Raw genomic sequence first — 22,413 nt, 5'->3', positions numbered from 1 at the left:
ATGAAGCACGACGGCCGTCCATCACAGTTATTATAGAAGTTTGCTGGCCGACCGCGATGGACGACGTCACGAGGCACGCACGCGCCATCCTCCTGACCCTCAAACCAACGGTTGGACCACAAGCAAGGTAGTTATACCTTATATCAGCTGCTGGGAGGAGTGTACCAGTTGGAAGTGACCATTGAGTGCATTTGATCGAGTGACTGTGGCCTGTCCTACTGGGCCAGAGTCATCACTGCAGATACATTATTCTTAGGTAACTATAATGTACGGCTCCCAAATCCGCTCTTGTTTATGAATAATGTTTTATGGCAGGTATGGGTCAAGTCAGCTCATAACAAAATTATAGAGGCCTGCTGTGCCCAGGTAACCTTACGACCTATCTTTCTCCTTCATTCCCCTCCCCTCACTTGGAAGAGTGTGCGGTAGTTTTTCTTTGCCTTTATGAATACCCACGGCTACGCCTAATGAACAGAATGAGCTAGAAATCATCTCGGTAATGAATGAAAAAGATAAAATTGACGGCCAATAAAAAGCCGCCAGCTCTGTGAGACCGGCGGACCGTCAGCAGCTACATGCCCTCGAGAGTGTTTTAATTGCAGCTCACAAACAAAAACGCCAGCGCTGATTGGTGCGCTCCACATACTGACAACAGAAAGCCTCGCTGACCGTGGTCTGCTCTCGAATGCCGGCGATGCCAGCCACGGCACTCCCACTAACGTCCAACATTCGAGGCTGACATCGACACTGGCCCTGGTAATGACACTGACACTGACAGGACACAAACACTAACATGACACTGACACAGACCCGAGACTAATCTGGTGCGATCAGTTCAACGCAGGATAGTTACCCTTATCACATAAAAAATATGGTTGTAGGCATTTTTCTATAAGTATTGTTTCAGTTTAATTGCAAAAAATGGCAAATATGTATTCTAATGGCACCAGAATCCAGATGCTAACAAGGGTGTGCAAACGAAATAAATCAAAATTAATCTTTTTTTTTGTACAGAAAAACCATGACATGAAATTATCGAGGGTCATAAAGCAATTAAAAAGCATTTAGATCGGACCACCCAATTAATGCCTTGTAAAGGTTTGGAGGAGCATGCTTGGGCAATGCGTTACATGCCCTTTTAGTAGGTACTTTTGAGCTCGCCCCGTCTGAGGCCTATAGCCGTGCGCTGCCACAGTTGCAGTAAAAACGAGGCCGGGACACGTCACCACATCACGTCAGTGTCACGTCCACCGCCACCCTGTGACGCACGCGTGACGCGCGTGACGGCGTGACACCGGCTGACACGTCGGCAGCGGGTGTCACGCACCGGTGACGTGTCAGTCTGACACGTGTATTGGCAGGAAATGTGCAGTGCAGTATGCACCACAATGGTGACATTTGAGCGCGTTTCAGGGTATTCATCCCCTTACAAAATGCTGTAAGTTCGCTGCTGAGCCCATTCTTATATTCAATCCTTTCAGGAATATTGTATTTACATCCGGTCAGTGAATCACTTCATACTGGGGTTCGAGACCCACCGTGCAAATCCAAATGGATTTCTAAACCAGGATTTACATTGAACCTGATAATAATGTTCATGAGCCGTCGATGCAGCCGCTTCTCAGCACATCACTATTGCTGTTACCAGACTTGGTTCTGGCAACAGCGAGGCACATTGCACTTCCATGTGAACAAGTCTCATACAATTGTTTGATATTCTACCAAAAACGTTGGAAAGTGAATCAATGCTACATAATCCTTTTCATAAGAATCAGGATGCTTCCTTAATCCCCCCATATGCTCAGGGCTCTCTTTGAAGGCCGTCTCAACCGACTGGAAGTACACCCCTTCCGGTATGTCCGCTACCGAACGTAACCCTTCCTACACCGCCACCGAGGTCTGACCTCTGCTTATGTGGGCTGGAGGCGAGCTATGCTTGGGTGAACTGGAGCACGCAGCCGGACTCGGAGAGGGGATTATCCCCGGCGAAGACATGCCCCCGCGCGCCCTACTGCCCCCGGCCTCCCTGCCGTCCCTCTAAGAAGCGGAAGGAACTGAAAGGCCGGGAAGTGCTGTCGGCTGCGCGCGGAGGTGGCTTAGCGCGACCAGGCGGGTGCGTTGAGGCTGAATATTGAGTGCCGTGAAGCGTGCCAAAGTGCGAAACCAGAGGAAACGCTGGGTGAACGCCTTGATTGTCGTCGTCTGCGTGCTGATTTTATGTGCGAATGAGCCCCAGCTAGAAGAACTTGGATTGACATGATCTTCAATGCGGAAACTGTCCTGACATACATACGTTCGACTATCTATACTAGGTACAGGTGCAAGCGGGAAAGTGACAATGCTTCGAGTTGAGGCGTCGTTTTTTGTCAAATCTTAAACATGGTTTCAGGGGAGCTCTGCAAGCTTGATGAGCCGAGCTTACATAAGGTAGCAGCATTTCTACGAGATGCATAAGCGCATTTGTGTAACATAACAAGAATGGCTTATAAGGATGATTAGAAACCAAGGCTTACAAGGCTTTTAAATATAATATATCCGAATTAAAACGTCATCCCATAATTCATATTTGTCAGAAAAATGCCGGGATTCAAAACATGTCATGAATTTTCGTCGGATATTTGCTTTATGATTTTGAGACATCTACTCGTCCTTCTTATATTCGACATAACACGACATAACATCTTTTGGCAGCTGGACCTGTGAGCAGCTGGTCGCAGCGTCCATCGCTGCGTTTGAGGTGAAGACAGGCATCCCCGTAATGCTTCTGAGAGGCAGTTTCACACTTGAGTTCCATGCTCCGGTGTCCCGAACTGCCTCCCATGTCTTTTAGTTAAGGGCAGGCTAAATCATTGTCAAAAAAATGACCTACACGGCTTTACATTTCACAATCCAATGTAAGTTATCTGATATCTTGCTACCATAAGCCGTCAGGGCCGAATACAATGTTCAACGACCTTTCGTGCTTCAAAATGAATACTGACCAATCCATCAAGAGAGGTCAATGACATTTTCACTATCCCTAGTCTGTCTCATTGTCAGTGGTCAGTTGTTTCAGAGACGCCCGGCAAACAATCGCGGACCAATGTCCGTTCCTTTGTCGCACGGTTCGAGCCCCGCCGTGCCGCCAGTGACCGAGTCGGCATGTCAGAAACGCTGCGGCAATTAATTAGTGAAATGTTCGACATTCGGACGGATTTAATTTAATGGCCACGACCACTGGCCGGTGGCAGCCTGTCAGGATCACGTTTGCCTGACCCAGACGAGGTCATTTGCGGCACGGAGCGTTTTCTCGGCGCGGTAGAGGCAAGGACTGTGGGCTCGGTGTATAAGGTGGCCGCGAATAGCTCGGTGGTGGCAGCTGCCGCCCATCTCGGGACGGCAGTTAAAGGGCCGACATCCATGCAGCTGCCGACATAACAAGCCGACGGGAACAGCAACAACATGCTTTGTCTCCCGCGAAATGTCCGAAGGTAAAACTGGAGATGATGATAGGAGATAGAAGAAGAGCCTTGCAGCTGCCTCTCCTCGAAACAGATGTTTTGCGGTAAAATTCAATAGCGAATTTTTATAAAAGAATCTTTCTTGGCCAAACAGATGTTCAATAGTAACAAATGCATTAAATGCTAGCAAAAAATGCATTTTTATACTCATGATACAGTTTAAAAGCGGGAACTAATGATTAGCCTGCACTTTTAAGCCTGCTAGCTCTAAGATATATGGTTCAGCATCATATAAGTGGAAGACTGCAGTGCCCATCTTCCAACCAAGTTAAACGTTAAATGCAAATTATGGTAAGTGTGCAGGTGTAAGGCATTATTAACTATTAAGCATGCATTATAGTACACTGGAACAATGAATATGGCTGATTATTAAGTAGTAAATAAGGCTGATGCCCCGCGCTCTGCTATGTATACCAGTCCAAACTCTAACTCGCCCAGGAGGTACATTCTTCTACTAGGCATGTCGCTTCCGTAGAGACGGGTAAAACGGCAAACACAGATCTCATACAGTCGGAAACAATACAGTAGGCTATCTCAATGCCGGGGTAATTAAGTGTATTTACTATTTATGCTAGAAACAAAGGGACTGTGGAGAAAAACACTGTCACTGATATATGGCTTCTGCCTCCTGGCGATTGCCTCCTTAGCGGATATCAGCTATTGTTAATTAAGGCAAAATTTTCCCACAAACTATCAAAACTAGCCCTGTGTATAGTAAGACTGCGGCGCCAACCAGCTTCGCCACGCCGGCTAATCTGGAGAAATGGTCTAATTATCCAGCTCGCCGCCAGGCCCGGATGCAGCCCGAGTTCCCTCCTCGAGCGACACCCGTGTTCATTGTTACCTAGTGCACGGGGCCCTTATCAAAACTTGTGGAACAAAGTACCACTGTCATCACCCATTTATCAACTTCTTCCTCGCTGAAATAACACGCTGGCGTATTTGCTTCGATCGATCACTGCCTCAATTAGAGCACCCGACGTCGATCTGGAGGTCATCCTCCTCGGTCCCATAGTCATTTTGGCATCGTAACGCTCCCGGTGCCCTCCAAAGTGCGTCCAAATGATCTGACCCCCAGGATGCCGCTGTCGGGAGCTCATTATCTGCCCCGGTATGAGGAACCGGCCTGCCGGACATACTGCCCAGTCCTCTCAGTCCTAACCGCGGGCCAGTAGTTTGCGCTGATCATCGGTCGACCATAGGACATTTCTCACGAATTCGTATTGTTTGGATGATTAAGTTACCAGTGTGGTATGTTCCGCGTACAGCGAGGTCACAGGGGACATGTGGCTGGTTCGACCCAGCAGGCTGCAGGCTGGTTCGGCCGGGCTGATGGAAGTTCATTTCACTTCATGATTGGTTTGTCGGAAGCTGCGGTATGGATAACTGATTTCGAAGCAATCCAGTTCATTTCTAATAGAATGCAATGGTGTCAAAGCTTTTTTGCTCTGAATTTCATTCCTTGCACCTATAACTCTGCACCCGTACCTATTTTTGTTTTCCAGCCTCCAACGGCTAACATGGGGGTCCGGGGGGGGGGGGTCTGTTGGACTCCTGTCATTTGGTCCCTGAAAGAGCTAGTTTCGCGGAAAAATGAGCATGTTGCCCGTGACAAGACGAAGACTATGATACCCAGCTTTCAGGTCCAAGGTCAGTGCTTGACCTTCTAGGCCACGTCAAGGGTCCAAAAGTCGGGAAAATCGGAACCTGCTAAAACGTTGTAAATTTAGGTCGTTCTGGGGGGGGGGGGTCATGATTACGAATTTAGTGTTAGTTTTAATCAAAGGCGATGCATTTGGAGACTGGGGTAGGTCGGGTTAAGGCAGGTCAGGTCAACTAGTAGGCGTCTTGCCGGCAATCCATAGTAGGTGTTAACCACCACTGGCAGCTTAATAACATGTTACATGGAAACCAAAACTACTTATCAAATTTTCAAATGGCTTCTGAATTCGAAATCAGTTCCAAAAACTACTCTAGAGACATGCGAAACGCTAAAACGTGAACCAAAGTCATTTTAGGTTAATGACCTTGACCTGGCCATCACGTGACATCAACATCCACCATAATGCATGGGACAACTATAATTTCGCACGTTAGAGCCGTGTGCGCGTCAAACTGCGACTCAGAAAACAGCGACTTAAAAACTGCGACAGAAAAACAGCACTCACTCAAAAGAGCGATCGCATTTAAGCCCTCTAATACAGCGACTCGCAGCTTGAGCGAATATAATCGCTCAAGCGTGCGAGCATTTAGATAATTATCAAGCCGTTTCGATTATTATGTAAAAAGGCCATGCGTAATAGAGCGACCCCAGAGGTACAGTGACTATTCTAAGCTAATGGAGATTGAAAAAGCAGAAATTGACGATTCCCTGCGAAGAATATTTTTTTTTTATGAAAAATGCACTCGTTGTGTAGAACAGGACATCATATGACACTCTCAGATATCCCCGGGCAATCGGGGGGACTTGGCAATTAATTTAACCTGAAAAATTAACGATGTCAACGAAAAATCCCTTATCATCATCGAAGCGAATGAGCGACTAGTTGAAGCGAACTTGTATGTTACGAAATATGCTTTGATATTGAATGTTTACTGTGATTTTTTCAGTAAATAATGCGAAACGAGTGCATTTTACACAATGATGTACTTCGTAAGAAATCGTCAATTTTTGCTTTTCCATCGCCATTAGCCTAAAATAGTCGCTGTAGTTCTCTGAAGTCGCTACTCTATTACGGATCATCGCTTCAAACAATCACTCAAACATGTGAGTCACTGTTCTAGAGGTGGCTCTAAACGCGGTCGGTGTTTTGAGTGAGTGAGTCGCTGTTTTTCTGTTGCTGTTTTTAATTCGCTGTTTTCTGAGTCGCTATTTGAGATGTCAGCCCGTTAGAACGTTTACAACTACATACAAACTGGAAATGCACGGATAATATGCTCTGACGTGCGCCGAATCGCTACTCGCTATTCTGGCGCCTGACGTGGTCTCCAGAAATAGGTCACAGATCAAAGGCCTTTTAGTTCAGGGTCATTATTTTTTGGGATATAGCTGTAATCTTAATTAACTCGATGATACTGAACGTTTGGTAGCAATCAACCATTTTTGCGAGCTATTTGAAGAAAAAACAAGATTATCCGTATTATCATAGTAATATCAGATTATCCGTATTATCATAGTAATATCATATAAACGTATTATCCGTTTGATCCCGTCCCTCTCCCTGTAAGTGCGAAGGTTGAAATAGGTTTCGGTATTTTTCTCAAACACTCACTTCGCATATCATTATCGTAAGGGATCCCAGTTGTATTTAACTTCCTTCTCCAAGACAAAATCGACCGTCACACAACGCAACTGTTACACTTTACAGGGTTTGATTATAGGATCTAAAACTGCAAATTGTTTGGTTTCCCAGTAGCCCGAATAGGAAAGCAATGTTTCGTCAATGTTATAAGAATGTTCATTCCAAGCTCCACTGGCAAACTACTTGCATTCATGGCCGTATAGTTATGGTCAACTGTCATGCGCACTGCGTATACTGCAACGGATATGAGCTTCACCCACGCAACAGCAAGTACTAAATACATTGCGCCGCAACTGCCCTCATGCTATGAACTTTTTACTTTGAGTGCATTGCGGTTACCAGCTCGGTGAAGCACAAGATGCCATAACTAGCTCCCGTTATTAGAAAATTAAATGGCATACCACCATAAGCGGCACGCTGAAATTAAACACACTCCGACGCGCATTCATGACCAAACATTCACCTTATACGCAACACTAGCTCTCCCACACAAGCAACATAACACGCGCGCAGCCTCCAAGTTCCACACCCCTGACTACCCCAGTCCAGCCAGCCGCGGTATGGGTCCTTCCAGGCCGGTAGCCCTCCCTGGATCGGCCGTCGGTGTCGGTCGCCGCTCGGCTCAGCGGGGTCGGCGGCCGCCAGTCGTCCAGAAGCCGTCGTGGAGAGAGGGTGCGCGCCGGACGCTCCAGACGCCAGTCCAGTCGCGGCAGACTAGTGTTTGTGTGAGAGGGAGGGAGGACAGTGCCGCGCGCGGTGACAGACGAGATAGTGCGATTGGAGTGGGACTGCTGTTTGTCGGTGGAGGATTACAGAAGCGAAGGTGAGTTGGCTGCCGCTGAGAGTCGCGGGGATGGAGGATTAAATGTCGAATCTAGATTTGTTATTCTTTTGTTTTGGTTTTGTTCTGCAAATGGGAACATCTCCATAACTACATAGAATCATGATGCATGAAACTACAACCAAATTTGCATAAATTAAGGTGTCTTAACTCTTTACCGTGTAAAATGAAATAGCGTGTACACACTGAAGCAGTCAGCTGTTCAAACATATGTATTGGTATACAAAAATTATCTAACAGAACATGATGTCGACTACGTACTACGTACTACGTAGTACAGACTAAAATGAGGATCAAACATTTAGCAACAGAGGTCTGGTTATGAAAGATTACTACCAGTGACCCAACAAACGCTGGTAGCCATCACGCACCGGTTAAACCGCTGTGTTCCGTCTGACATGCTGTGACAGTGATCTCATCGAATGCAAATTTAGATGAATCTATGTGATATAGTCTTTGCGTCGGAATGGCTCCTGCTAACGTGGAGTTAAAGACGCCTTTTATCTGATTTCTCGAAGCGTTTAACGATGAAACGACTTCGCCCACGGAAACTGATTAAATTCCCGCTTGCCAATGACATTGAGCGTTTGATCTACGCTCTGGAACCCTTGGAGCCGGCGGCTGTGCGTGGTAAAGCATTCCCGATAATCATCGCGTATCAGTTGGTGTAGCCCTTTGGGTCTTCCTTTACATCACCGGGTGATTTCAGTAGGTACCCCTGGTGTCTGGTACAGCCCTGTAGGGGAGCGATAGGGTAGGATAAGACGGCGCGTTGCGGCTGTCGACATGTGATAAAAGCAAAAACTACAGGTGCTCCGGTTTTAATTAATACGTTATCTCGTTACACATCAGTACATGAAGGCAACTCATTTGAATAACCCTTATCATAGCTGGCTTGAGTTTGAATTTTTTTTTATGAATAAACAGTAAACAACATATGCATTATGCGGTACAAAGCGTTTTGCTATCGATTGCACTATTTTAGAAGGAACTTTATGAGCGAAACAATTGTCTTTGTCCTCGTTATGTTCAGCGCAAGGCACTCGAGTGTGCTTCTGTTCTTATCCGCGCATCATGTTCGACGTTTTGCTGTTTTGCATATCTTCTGTATCAGCTACGTCCGCTTCGGTGTTATTTGGTTGCGATGCCTTCGGTCTTATTAATCATCCTTCGTGAAAGTGGGCGTTTGCTGCGAAAGTGAATTATTGATTGTTGCATGCTATTTCAGAACATTTTTCAAGCTGTCGCGACCAGTTTTGATGCCAGGAGCGCAACGTTGCAATTGGCGATGAATACTGAGCCCCTGGCATGCACGCGAGATTAAATCATGGGCTAGATTCTTATCCAAACTTATTTTCTTTCACCGTTCTGTCTACACATGTAATGTGCATGCATGACCACATCCATCCGTTTGGCCGTCTGTCAAAACAAGGAATATTTTTATCAGCCTTCGTACAATTTCAGTTTTAAGATCACAAAAGAGGAAGAAGTACGACACCTGCGTATTCAAATGCCTCATTGGTTGCCATATCCCCCGTCGAATTCTTTACTACCCACGCCTGCCCCGTGTGTTTCTTGGCGTGCGCTTTTCACACTTTTCTACTGCTCGTTATGGCAGACCACGCTATCACATACCGAAATAAAATATCGAAATAGCCGCCGTCTCGGTCGGGGAGCGTTTAGTGGCGCGCGTGGCCGCGGGCAGTGTCCGCCCCGTTCTAACCGTGTCGCAGAGACCCGGTTCCGTGTCGGGGTCCAGTGAGACAGGGTCGCCGCCGACCCGGCTGCGTGCCCCGAGGCATTCGCCGACCTCCGGCCGAGTTTGAGCGGTCGGACGACCCCGACCGGGTGGACCGAACGGCCCGACCGACTGGAGCCCACAGCCGGCGGCGCCGAAATGTTGAGGGAACGACCTCCGACCAATAGCCGGCTGTGGTGACCGCCGGCCAGGTCTCGGCACGCCCCGGGCGGGGGTGTTTCAAGTTGGGCTCGAACGGTGACCTCGGTGGTCACGGACAGAGTTCTCAGAATCGCCTGGGGCACAGCATGCGCCCGAGGGCGAGGGGAGGGTAGTGATCGAATGGACGGACACAAGCCAAACGTTGGCGCTGGTCGAATCTGTCGGCGGCGCTGGTTAAAATGTAAAGCGATTCGTACGACGCAATGCTATTGATGCCGGAACAAAATGTCGCTGGAGACTGTGCAGTTATTGATAGGGAGGTGTATTGAGTCTCGCAGTGACGCAGAAGTGGACTGAATTCAGCTCGCTGAATGAAACGGCAAGGTCTTTGGACGCGATTGATGCCATATTTCCCTTGGCCATTGAGGCGCTGTTATTGAGAAAGTCTCGACTGCAGGTGTTGTACATTGGAACATGTAGTTCTAGTCAGTCTGTCAGTTCTGTATTTCTTGAGATTATAAAGCGATAGACTTCGGCTGTCGCTCGCATATTGCTGCTCGTTTCGTATCAGACCTCGGGCTTTTTAGGCAGATTTTGGATTCTTCGCATGCTCCGCAGGGAAATTTCGCATGTCTTCTAGTAAATGTCTTCTTGAAGGGAAAGTAGTTTATAATCAGCAATATATAACAGGATGATTGGCTCAATAAAATCACATAAGCAAACACATATGCATCATCATAACTCTGAACAGCTCTGATATCAGCTCTCGAAATCCATAAACATGTCTAAATTTTGTTTTTATATCGTCAGTTTACTGAAAATATGCGATATCTGATCTATCCAAGTACCGTACTAATCCAACTGGATGACATAAATCCGCAGTGCAGTGTGCTGAAAAAGCGCCATATTTAAGCTGCCTTTGACTGCAAACAGCTGTTTTTGTGTTTTGTCTTTGTCCGGGGAGAGCAATGTTTGTAATTACTGACAGATTCCTCCCGGAGCTTTATGGCTAGCCAGTTGCTGTTTTCCTTGCACTATTGCATAGTTGTTGTGCAGGAGCCAATAGCCCGTCTCGTGCCCTCTCCATCTTTATTGATCTACTACCTACTGTAGTTTGCTCAGAGTGTTACATTTCCAAACATTTCTCAGAAATGTTGTAATAACATTGATGAGCTTCCAGCCTTGCAAACAGGCAAGTTATGCATGCATTTATCTAAAATAGCGCTATGATGCTAGCGCCGGCTATGTAGCGAATGTTTACAACAGGATAAGCTACCAATTCTATCTGTGAACTGAGGCATGATGAATGTCACACAATTAAGTAAAATATGCAAAGTGCACGGGACATTCAATGGCGGCCGCGAAGTGGTAAAAATTGATGACGCGGTAACATGAACTCCATTTGTAAATGATAGCGCCTTCATGCATAACATAATTAAAGGGCATTGGAGTAAAAATAGCAAGGCTTAAGTGAATACCACTGCTTGTCAATGAGTGTGTCCCTACTTGTTTTCAACGCTCTAAAACTCATGTATGCCATTTTCATGTCTGTTCTTTTTCTGTCATTGCATTGTGCAAGCAGCAGCTGTCGTGCCGGCCGCCGGGTATGCATATCACTGCCGCCCGGCCGGATCGCCCCCGATTTCTGTCAGCTGGGGACTTTTGTGGCTGTTAATGAGGCTGCCCATCGCCCTTAGACGGCACCTCATGATCGCAGCGACGGTCTGAACAGTCACCGCCGGCCCAAACCAGCGGCCCTTACAATATCGTAAACCGATCTAAACCGGGCTTTATTTGCCTGCTGTGCTGCGGACTTCGACGTTGGCCCGTGTTCGGGATAAATAGTAAATGAAATGGCCCTCGAACACCACTAGGAGCTGGTAATGGCTGGCGTCGTGATGTATTAGACCAGGTGGATGATGGTTAGTGCTGTCCGTAGAAGTGACTCGCTGACTTAGCGGCTTTTGCAGATTGAACGGCACCACCTTCGCGGCTCATCTGAGTGTTATCCAATATCACAGCCGCTGGTGTCATACGACACAAACTCCTATCGAAAGACGTGTTTTCCGACCGCAGAGCGGGCTCAGCCAGCGCTGAGGGCTCGTGGCAGAGGTAAACCTGCGGTCAGTTGACCAATCCGGTGGCGAAAGTGGTCTGACGGCCCACGGTGACGTCTGGTGGGCCATCACCGACCGAGGACGGGCTTCTTCGTTACCAGTTCGGTGACGGTTGCGCCATCAAGAATCTGCAAACCTGACGGTCATTGAGGAGCTTCGTTTTCCTTCATCGGTCTTCTTTTAGTTTTCCTTTAGTACAGGAGTCTCTTGCGAATAACTCCTATGCATGCAGTGATGGGTAAGCTGTACAATGTAACCTAATTAGCGATTTGTGCCAGGGGCCCAAACCACCGGGCACCGGCATGCTCTAAAAATGCGTCCAAGACCCCAAATAACCACGTTCACACCATATACGGCATTCCTGCTTCCATATATGGTAGCATAGTTATGCATCTCATGCACATTTTATGGCTGCCAGTATAGCAATATTCCTGGATTACCGGCAATAGAGGCGTCATTCGTCCGCTTCCTTTGTTAGTAGCTGAAGGGCGCTGGGAGACTGGTTTGGAGGGCGGCCTAGTATGCGACACGCTCTGACGGACCCTCCTCGTGATGCCTCGGAGTGGTGCCGTGATGTCTCGTGATGCCGTGGTGCCTCGTGATGCCCTGATGTCTCGTGATGCCGCCTCGTCTTGGCGCCCACCACGCCGACTCGCGTGTCCCAGTGCACATGAGAACAGCGTGCGCTTCGCGTGGTGATATGGGCGGCATACTCGTACGTGTGAAAGACATTGCGAGGGCTGAGATTTGTTTTGAGCATTGATATGAATTGATCATAAGTGTAGGTACCTATTGGTAATAATGAAATGTAACTTTTTTATCGAAACATTACTTGCCCATGGACTGATGCGCCCAGATTCCGAGCTACCAAGACTACCAAGCCAAGGTAGAATGACATTGTGTCAATGTGAAATTATTATATTCAAACGATACACTTTACCACCGTCCGGCCGCCATGCCGTTGGAGTCCACTGCGCCGCATGTCGTCCATGTCGTCTCCGCTCCTCCTGTACTGCCGTCGTTCGCGACGATTCTTTGCGTCGCCTCCGTCGGCAGTTTACTCGCGCCGACACCGACCACTAAAGCCAGCGATAACAACTCGTCGGCCTCTCGCTCACCCAACTGTTCGCCAATCGGTAACGAGCGGCGGGTCGATCAGCCGGGAGTGGCGCGGCCCAAAGACCGGCGGCGAAAGCTGGCGCACCGATGGTGTGCCGATGCTTTGTTAGGTGCCGACGGCTGGCTTTCAAGAGGTCGACGCGCTGTGAAGCTCGCTTTGACGCGTTTGGGTGCCCGTTTGACAACGCTACGTTGGCGGTGAATGTAGGTTTTGATGGTTAACTGGGTCATTCACGAAGCCACATCGATAAGACAGGTGACAGCTGACGCTTATGCTTTGACCGGCTGGCTTCAGGCTGTCACCTGTCTGCGCTATCTCGAACCGTCGCTGGAGCTGTCAAATGTGACAGTTGTCAGTACTTGTGAGCTCGCAAAAAGACGCAATGTTTGTGTGTTTTATCCAGCTCTACAATCTACATCTCACTCACCGGCCAGATGATAAGTCGTCACCAGGACCCATTCTGCTCAATTTGGGCATCCTTGCATTCATAAATGCCGCCTGAGGCTAATCGATAAGTAGAAGGCACCTGGCTAAGAAAAATGCAACGTCACCCTATCGACTGCAAAGATAGAGACGACACACGCCGGTCGGCGGCGCTGAATCGCTCCACCACCCACGCCTCCATCCTCACTCCGTCCTTCGCTCGTGCTCCGGCGCGTCCTTCCGTACTCTGGCGTGGCCTGGCGTGCTCGGTCGTTCTCCGGCGTACCGGGCGTGCTCGGGTGCCGTTTGGCAGGATCCGCCGCCCGGAGATGTGGTCACGAACTGGTGCTTCTATCCCTGGAGGCACAGCGGTGCGGTGCTGCTCCTGAGGCGGGGCTCTCTCATCACGGCGCTCCCAGCTGCGCGGGAGCTACGGGAGCGCCGCGAAATGCTCCGTAAGAGAGCTGTTACACGCTCGGCTGAATGCCACCACGTGCGAGCTGTGTGGGCCAACGGTTAGATGCGCCAGTCGGGAATGTTGAGCAGGCTCAGACGACCAGCGGCGAGGTTGTCTGAGAGTTCCCTCAGAGGGAGAGAGAGGATTACGGCAGAAAGACGAGTGTGTTTGTCTGGCTCTATTAAATCTGGATATTTTGTACACAGTACCTCAAGGACGGTGTCTTATATAAGTGTTGTCTTCACACACTGCAAATTGCATGCATGGTAGGTTTTATTTTTATGACACGCATAGGTAGCTGCACTGCGTCTGAGAGCTTGATGGAATGAACGATAGCATAGATCAAAGATGCTTTCAAGCGTGGCAGTGTTTATGAATTCGCGAACCCTCTCCACGGCCGGCCCATGGCACGTTGGCACTGGCGCTGCAGCCAGTCCTGGTGGCCAGACCGGTCACCGGGCGGCCCTGGTCGGGGCAGGTGAGCAGGTGCAGGGGCGCTATCACTGCTATCCGCTCGTCCTCCGCGCGGACCGGACGGCTTTTTCTTACAGTCCGGTGGACCGGAGCGTTATCGGCGCCCCTGTGGCTGCCGACCAGACACACAAACCTACGTGACCAACAGCGCCGGGTCGGACCGGGAGCCGAGTAGACCGCGAGCGGACCGCCGTGGTCCGGCCCGCAGCCTCCAGCGCGGCCCTCCCTTCACTCCGATTACCGCCATACAGGCGCCGCAGCGTCGCGCCGCCGGCTGCCGGGCCGACCGCACTAACCACAAGCCGGCCGCTGCGCGGACCGCCTCATCTCGCTCTCTCTGCTCTCGGCTCTCTCCCTCCTGACCACCGCGCCGCCATCCGCGCCGCTCGCGCTGCCGCGGGCCTGGTTCTTGCCCTCGCGGTGCGGGAGCCCGCCGCGAGCCCTGCCGCCGGCGCTGGCTCGAGCGGGACTAACCAGAAGGCGGCGGAACACCGCCCATCGTCCCAACCGGCCACCAATCGGTCGCAGCCAATTACCGCCGCCGCCTAATGACCGCTAATTATCACCGGGGGAGCTCAGCGTGCGCGCACAGCGTATTTGCATTTGGCGGCGACGGCGACGGTATCTCTGCCGAGGCAGTGGCGGAGTGGGCGATGGTCTGACGCGCTAGAACAATGCGCCAGTTTTGTCGGCGCTGCGGGCGGCGGCGCGGCGGTCGCGGCGCGGCTGATTTGTTGCCCGTGTCCGCCGGCTAATGACTGGCGGTGCGGGGCGCCGGTGCCTGCCTCATTACCAATGGCTCGGTGCGGACAGAAGTTATCTGCCGAGACGGTCGGACCGGCCGGCCGCGGTCGGCGCCTCCGCCCGTCACCTGCCGCAACTCGGCGAGAGAATGCGGAGATGCACACAACGAAAAAAAGATGTGGGAAGATGGCGAGACCGAGCATCTGACGTTTGATTTTGCAGCGCGGGTGAATGCAGAGGACATCCTTGTCTGTGGTTTCCTCTCCCAAGGTGTTCTGAGAGCCTGCGGGGATATCTTGACAAACTTTAAAAAAGAGAGAACCTGCCTCAAGTGTGAGAGGGACGTACTCGTATGCGGATGCAACACCACAAGATCTGCTCCGGCAAGGGCAAATGAGAAGGAGTCGGAATTTTTGGAACTATGAGAACAAAGAGCGCACCAACAATAATAAGTCTTTTTGGGGGTCGTGAAAGCCAGCACATTAAAAGCAGCCATGCGCGAATAGATGATAACTGCACAAGAGTGATTTGACGGTCAGCCCTATAAGAATTCGTTCACAAGGTTACAAATCACTATGCCTGAATGACTGGTGGCTGATTTGGTCAAAGAAGCCTCACTCATATCGCAGCACTAGTGCATAGAGCATGGATTTGGCCGAGATGAAAACGACCTGGTGAATAAGGGGCTCACTGCTCAGTGTTTTGCACTGAAAGTTTCTCACGAAATGGCACCGTCTCTCTCATCTCCATGCCTCTCTCTCTCTCTCTCTCTCTCTCTCTCTCTCTCTCTCTCTCTCTCTCTCTCTCTCTCTCTCTCTCTCTCTCTCTCTCTCTCTCTCTCTCTCTCTCCCTCCCTCTCTCTCCCCTCTCTCTCTCTTTCTCTCTTGCTCTCGTGTCCGCTTCTGTAGGTACATCCTCTGTTCTGCTCCTCTCACACCTGTTCCTCTCGCTCTTCAAAAGCCATTCTCCGCCATCTCTACCAATCGGCTCGAAGAACGGCTTCCGAGGCGTGGGAGCCTCACAGTCATCTGACAGCGATGACACTGCTCTGTTCTGCCGCGTCATCCACCACCTGCCGCCGCGGTCACGATGGTGATGGTGACGTCACTGGTTCGAGATGACGTCATTGGCCCGAGATGAGCCGGCGGCGGATGTGAGACGCCCAAGGCCAGCGACAACAATTAGCGCATACTCGAGGAGCGGAGCTGTTCACTGCTATACGAATGCGAACAGGACAGGCCGCACGCTATCTAGACAATCTTCGACGTGGCTTGTATCTGCAGCAGCATCTGTGTGCCAATTAAAATATCAACAGACACCAAGATAACTTACATACCGTAAAGTGGGGCTATTTGAGACAGTGGGGCTATTTGAGACAGTATTTAAAATCGCTATAAAATGAAGAGCGTTTGATTTTTATGTGATATTTTTTATCAGGAAGGTGTGGAATCGAGCAGTAAATCGCCTCAGCAAAAATTAAGCATAAATTTGAAACGCTCTTCATTTTATAGCGATTTTAAATACTGTCTCAAATAGCCCCACTGTCTCAAATAGCCCCACCTTACGGTAGCGTATTATTGGCGGCCAGTGCGTCTGATAAGCTCATGCTGGAAGTTAATGAGGGTACCGACAGACGCAGGCATTCTAAAGTTTACGAGACATTTTTGTAGAGTTTCGCCGTTTATGGCTCAGTGGGAACCCGGTTTTGTTGTTCATAAAATTTTACCTTGAGGTTAGCCGAAGTTTATAAATCAGTCTACCACCTCGTCTCGCTTTCCGTGCTCTTAAATCTCTCCAGTGAATTGCGTGATAATTCTTCAAAGTTTCTTAAGTTTCTTGATTATTTCCCTAGGAACATTTACAGGTGGCTGACATTTTCTAAGGTGCATAGTGACACGACAGTGACATGTGGCACTGCGCTATGATCATGCGTACCAACAATGGCATCTTTTGCATAACTGAAATGTTACTCGTCACAGCCATCCAGCCCATCCAGTTCTTCGACCTCTGCAGGAATATGTCGTATGGCATCCACGTGCTCCTATGCTGCGGCACAAAGCTATTGCCTGCGTTCTGCGCGCCTACCCGACATTCTGTAAAACGGAACGGCGTGCAACGCTCCTCAGTTGCCATCTAGCGTTGCAGTCACGTAGCCATACATAAGGATAAAGTCACCTCTCTGGAAAGTGGGCATGCATTTCTCTAAGTGGCACACCGCGGCGCATTCCAATGGAGCGTTCCATTATGGCCTCGAGAGCCAAATTACCCGGCCGGCTTACCGATCCCGTTTCCCGATTTGTGGCTCCGTGCTGGTCGCCCCACGGTGCCGTATTCTCCGATCAGAGCGGCCCGCACAGTGGGCGGACGGGCCGCCTTCTTTGGCCGAGATCGCATGCCAGACTGAACCGCAACGCTGGGCTCCGACATCGCGGCGCCGTGATACGGAATCGCGAATTCATTAGAGGCCAGTTTTCCGTGCACGGGGTAGCCCGACGGTCGCGTGTTCGTACCTCGTTCGTCGGAGTCGACGCGGGTCGTCGGAGCGACGATCTGGCCCGACGGGACGGGACAGGTCGTGTCCGAGCCGACGACCACACAGCGGCAGTCTGTCCGGCAACGCGACGTAACGACGCAAATTATGCAGCGCAATCTGATAGGGCGTATATGGCACACATGGCGTGGTTTGACTTTTGTTTTCGCGCTGCTCGAGTGGGATTTAACGTCTTGATAACCTGGAAAAACGTCGTCGAAAATGAAGGCACTCATGTCAGATTTCCCGTTCGACCGTTCACGATGTAATGTCGTCGTTCAGTAGCCGAAATCAATCATGTGTGGACAATCCATATCGCCGCAGAATGTAGGCCATCCCGGCGTCATTTCCGACTATATCACCACATCACGGCGGGCATTCCGGCACAATTCCCGGCCACACGCCGTGCCGGCATGCATTCCGGCAAAGTTGCATTTCATTCCGTGCCGGCGACTGATGAATGACGTGGATAGCGCGGCGCGCCGGGCGCCCTGAGCTGTAGTCCGGCCCGCTGCAGAGCTGCAGCCAAGGTAGTAGCATTATGCAGATGTGGCTCGGTTCGGTGACCTTCGTGGCACGTATGTCCGTGTCTTCTGTCGTAGGGGCTGCCCTGGGCTGCTACAGTCGGACCTGATCGTAGTCGACCCTTTAGCGTCGCCGTGTGCTCAGTCGCTGTTCGCTGTATTATTACTAATGTTTCAGTCTCTGATCAAGACGTGCAAATCACCGAGCAAACATCATCCTCATTCATGAGCGGCTAATGGTTCTGTCGAGGCGAGGAGTTCCGATGTCTGTTGTCATGACGACATGCACACAAACGACTCACTTCAACCAGTGGCGTCTGCTCCCAGGGCAATTAAACAATCGTTTACTTCCAAAGAGTGGTCTCTCATGGCAAAACCAGATACCACAACGCGTCAAAGGGGTGGCAACTATGTATATAATTCAAGAATATGGGTTATGCTATGTGCAACACCTTATCATCAAGCTACAAGCTTATCAAAACCGCTCGTACCACACCTGATGTCCGCTGGCGTCTATCAATAGCAGGATCTTTGCCAATTTGCAATTCAAAGCTCCCTCTGGCATTCGAAGCGGCTGAGTTGCTTTTAAAATAACACGGCTGATCTCATGCTGTGCTTAGAGCTCCTGAGTCCTGATGGAACATAGCTGCACAGACGGATGGCAGGATCACGGCTCAAACATTTTTAGCTGTACGATTTTATTCCGGAGCACCGATATTATTCACTCCAGACTTCAAAGAATCAAAGACAAGGCTCCGTGCACACTGCACATCTCTCGTGTCCTGTCGGCTATTTTTAGACTGTTCAAATTGAAGTGTTGAAATGAGATACAGCTACGATGTAAATGAGCCTTTACCATGCAGCAATAAGGGGAACATTTCTCAATCCTTATGCTATTCTTCCCGTTGATTAGGTATATTTTAATTCAAGACCCTCTCGTCGTAAGTTTGTCGTCTCGCACTTATTACACTCTTCAGACGGTATTCTTTTTCTTTTGGAAAATTCTTGCACTTCTCCTCACACTTAGTCTCCAACTGCTATTTCACTTCTCCTACTTCTTGCAGATTTCTTACCCTCTCGCCATGGCGTCTGACGCTGATCCCGCGCTATGTATCACCCAAACGTGGACATTTATCGAAGGCATACCTGACGTGACCTGACCTGACCTGACCTGTGCTTTCAGATGCGTCGGTGGCGGTGTGCCGCCGCGGCGCTGCTGTTTCTGCTGCTGGCCTCAGCGGTCACAGCGCTGCAGACTTTTGTTCGAGAGCCGTCCGATCAGTACGTCCGGCTCGGGCAGACCGTGGTACTTCCCTGCCAGGTGAGTGACCTCGGGTCAGGTCAGGTCAGCGGGTGTTACGAAGGAGGTTAGCTGACCTTAGGTACAGTTGTTCGACCTTTGAGGGAGGGCAATAAATTCCATGAGAGATCTGTCCATCTAAAAGAGTGATGTCTTTTTACTGAAGCTAGTTGATAGTCGTCTCAACAGTACCAAGGCACTTCTCATCCGTCATTGCGAGTGGCCTCTGATCCTTTCAATATTCTACACTAGGCTGCAACAATAAAACTGATAGAGGAACCTGTCTGACCAGTCTCCGGTTGAAAAAAAAACAGTCTCCCGTTTGGGTGCCGTCGTTATGTCTGGATAGTTTATCGATCAGGCCGACCATTAGCGCTCTGACGTCGACAAAAAGAAGCGTCTCAACATTTATTTTTGATCATATAGTAAAATGCTGATGCACGATAAATGCCAAATTAACTTCGGAACCATTGTATTTCAACTTTCCCATGACAGCGCGGCTGCGGCACACACAAATGCAGGTTCCGTTCCATCTTTCAACTCCAACCAGAAATATGTCAACAAAAGATCAATCAATTTATTTACAGCTTTCTTAATATCCCAAAATACCGCTTTACCAGTAATTTCGTACTGAATCAACATTCATGCTCATCCATTCAAAATGAGTCTGACATAGGGGCGGGCATTGCGACACACTGCGGTACGCCGGAACAATGTGAACACATGCAATGCTGGGGTTACATGGGACCATGTGCATCGAACTACACGGTGCATTGTGAAACTTCAATTGAATGTAACCAATGCACTGTAATTAGCCGGGACTTCACCCCAGGATCATGACCACACGTTGATAGTTGTAAGCGAATGATGTCTCAAAGGACCGCATGGCTACTGCAATCAACCAAAATAATCTGTGCTGGGCGGTGCTGGACCATACATACAGGCCTAGTTGAGTCTGTAATGAGACCCCATGGTCCTGGTGCGGACCACACGGCTCGGCCGGCCGGCCCGCTCGGGAGAGATGGCGTGCACCTAACAGCCCATTAGGAGGTGCGGACCGCTCCGCTGCACGGCCCAGAAGCCGCCACCTGCCTGATGTGGCCGCTGCAGACGCTGATGGCCGCTCGGACGCTCTCTGCGGTCACTCCGCCGCTCTCTCCGGTCGCTCCGCTGCTCTCTAAGGTCGCTCCGCTGCTCTCTCTCCAGGTGCAGCCACTCAGGTCCTTCCTGCAGCCACTCATGACTTGTTCGTTTCCCTTCCGTGCCGGAGAGGAGCCCGCGCTGCCACCGACCCATTTGTCGTCCACTGTATAGCCGAACTTTCGCTCGTTTGGTCTCGACGGTCGCTGGCTTTCATTCAGGGCTCGGAGCTATTTTCAGTTGCTAGGGGTAAAAATTAATTAATTGTTGATCCACTTTTTGATCTGTCATCTGTTGACAGAGTAACATGCACTTGAACGCGGTCATGTATTCTTACAAAGTCACTTCAATAAAATCATGGTCTTCTCCATGCATTTGCTCTTGCTTGGGATATTCGACAACACACCCAGTTATTCACAAAGCGTGGAACGGGAAAAGGAAGAAACATCACACTGCTCGCTTAAAGGGACCCTCCCACCTTCAAAAAAGTTAATGAATTGGCATGAAAGTGATGTCGCTCGGTTCAGAAAGAGCAAAAATGAATATCTACCAAATTTCATCGAAAAATATTCACCGGTTTTCAAGATATTAGACTTTTACTTTTGTTTACTTTTTGGGATCTCCGCTGTTCCTAGCGACTTTATCTGAAAGTGCGGCATTTGTTGCGCGCAAAGCAGCATATACCACCGCGTGCTGCCAAACATTTTAGTAAAAGATTTAAAAATCGTTAGATCTCCGCTGACGTCACAAATTCTAAGGGGGCATACCAATGCATTAGCCCCTTAGAATCCGAAAACTGCAAGTTTGAAATTCCATATCTCCGAATTAAAGCATTTTTCGATGTTGTGAATGCCCAAACCGGTATTTTCAGGCCATGGCCACCAATTTGGCTATCTCAACTCAAAACTAATGTTAAGGTGGGAGGGTCCCTTTAACATGCTTTCAATTTCAATCCTGAGGCCTCTTGCACCAAAATCCTCTTGCACCAATGCTTGGATTATTTTGCATCGTATACCCAGTCCAAGTCTCAAATGTAACAATTTGCGTGCAAAATTTAGCAAGCACATGTAGGATTATGTATTGGGCTATTGCAAACAAATTTACCACCGTTAGATTAGCTTATTCTGAAACCGGTTTTTCGATTTTACCTAGCTAGGTAGTTTGGTGCAAGAGGCCTCTGTTTAGCAGCATATGTGACGTTTAATTGCCAGTTTTAACCGCATTCTAAACGGATGTTTATTCACTACTAATCCGAGAAATAGTAAGTAAAGAAATAAACAACACTTTCCTCCATGAGCAATAACACGAGAATGCATGTGTCCGCTTCAATTTAAACCAGTCTCATCACACAATTTCCACCAGTAACACCCAGCTAAAAACCTGCCTGAGTATGTGGCCATGCACATAAAACGTGACACCGGGGACAGTGTAATCTGATCATTATCCGGATGGACCGGTCCCATGTCGAGTCTGATCTACCCGACAGTGTACGGACGGAGGCACCCTGATCACAATGCAGCGTGCACTGACGCGACAGTCGCAGGAATGTGTCGTGCATGACAGAGGTCCGTGAGTTGGGCCGTAGCGTCGTTCGTCTGATGGCCTGTTCGGGACTCCCAGCAATGACGTCATGAGTGGAATCCTTTGTGTAGAGCGAGGCTCTCTCGGGCCGGCCCGCTGACTCCCAATCGGCCAGATATCGGGTGGACCGAGATTCATTCTGCAAACGCTTGCAACACGGCCTCTGCGGTTTCTTCTCAGAGCGGCTCTGACTGAGACGTTATGGCTGTTTCTGTGAATTACGAGTTAGCTCGTACTTGGAGATCTCTAGCTAATTTTCATATCTTCATCTTCATCAACCGGTATGTGGACTTTCCACAGATACCCATAGCGCCCCACCACTGCCACGTCCTGCCACGCCTCGGCCATCCACCGTATCGTTTGCTGCGACCCTCCGCTCCCAGCAGCACTCTCGGACACCTCAGCGTCCCTCCGCGAAACGCCGGGCAGCCTCGGGCGGCGATCATCTCACCTCGTTTTG

General features: G+C 49.6%; 1 protein-coding gene across 1 annotated transcript in view; it reads left to right on the top strand.

The window, feature by feature from the left end:
• The first annotated feature begins 7,445 nt into the window (after nucleotides 1-7,445).
• LOC122387099 (irregular chiasm C-roughest protein-like) overlaps nucleotides 7,446-22,413 on the top strand; it is a 35,978-nt gene continuing 21,010 nt past the window's right edge. Inside the window, exons 1-2 of the mRNA XM_043376947.1 lie at nucleotides 7,446-7,625; nucleotides 19,116-19,253. Coding sequence (XP_043232882.1) covers nucleotides 19,116-19,253 — 138 coding nt within the window. The 5' untranslated portion in view covers nucleotides 7,446-7,625. The remainder of the gene's footprint in view (nucleotides 7,626-19,115; nucleotides 19,254-22,413) is intronic.

The sequence above is a fragment of the Amphibalanus amphitrite genome, unplaced genomic scaffold (assembly GCF_019059575.1).
Source record: "Amphibalanus amphitrite isolate SeventyFive unplaced genomic scaffold, NRLGWU_Aamphi_draft 000273F_arrow, whole genome shotgun sequence".
In the NCBI taxonomy this organism is placed as follows: domain Eukaryota; kingdom Metazoa; phylum Arthropoda; class Thecostraca; order Balanomorpha; family Balanidae; genus Amphibalanus; species Amphibalanus amphitrite.
Note: the sequence above shows the minus strand (reverse complement) of the source record. Positions and strands in the feature narration are given on the sequence as shown.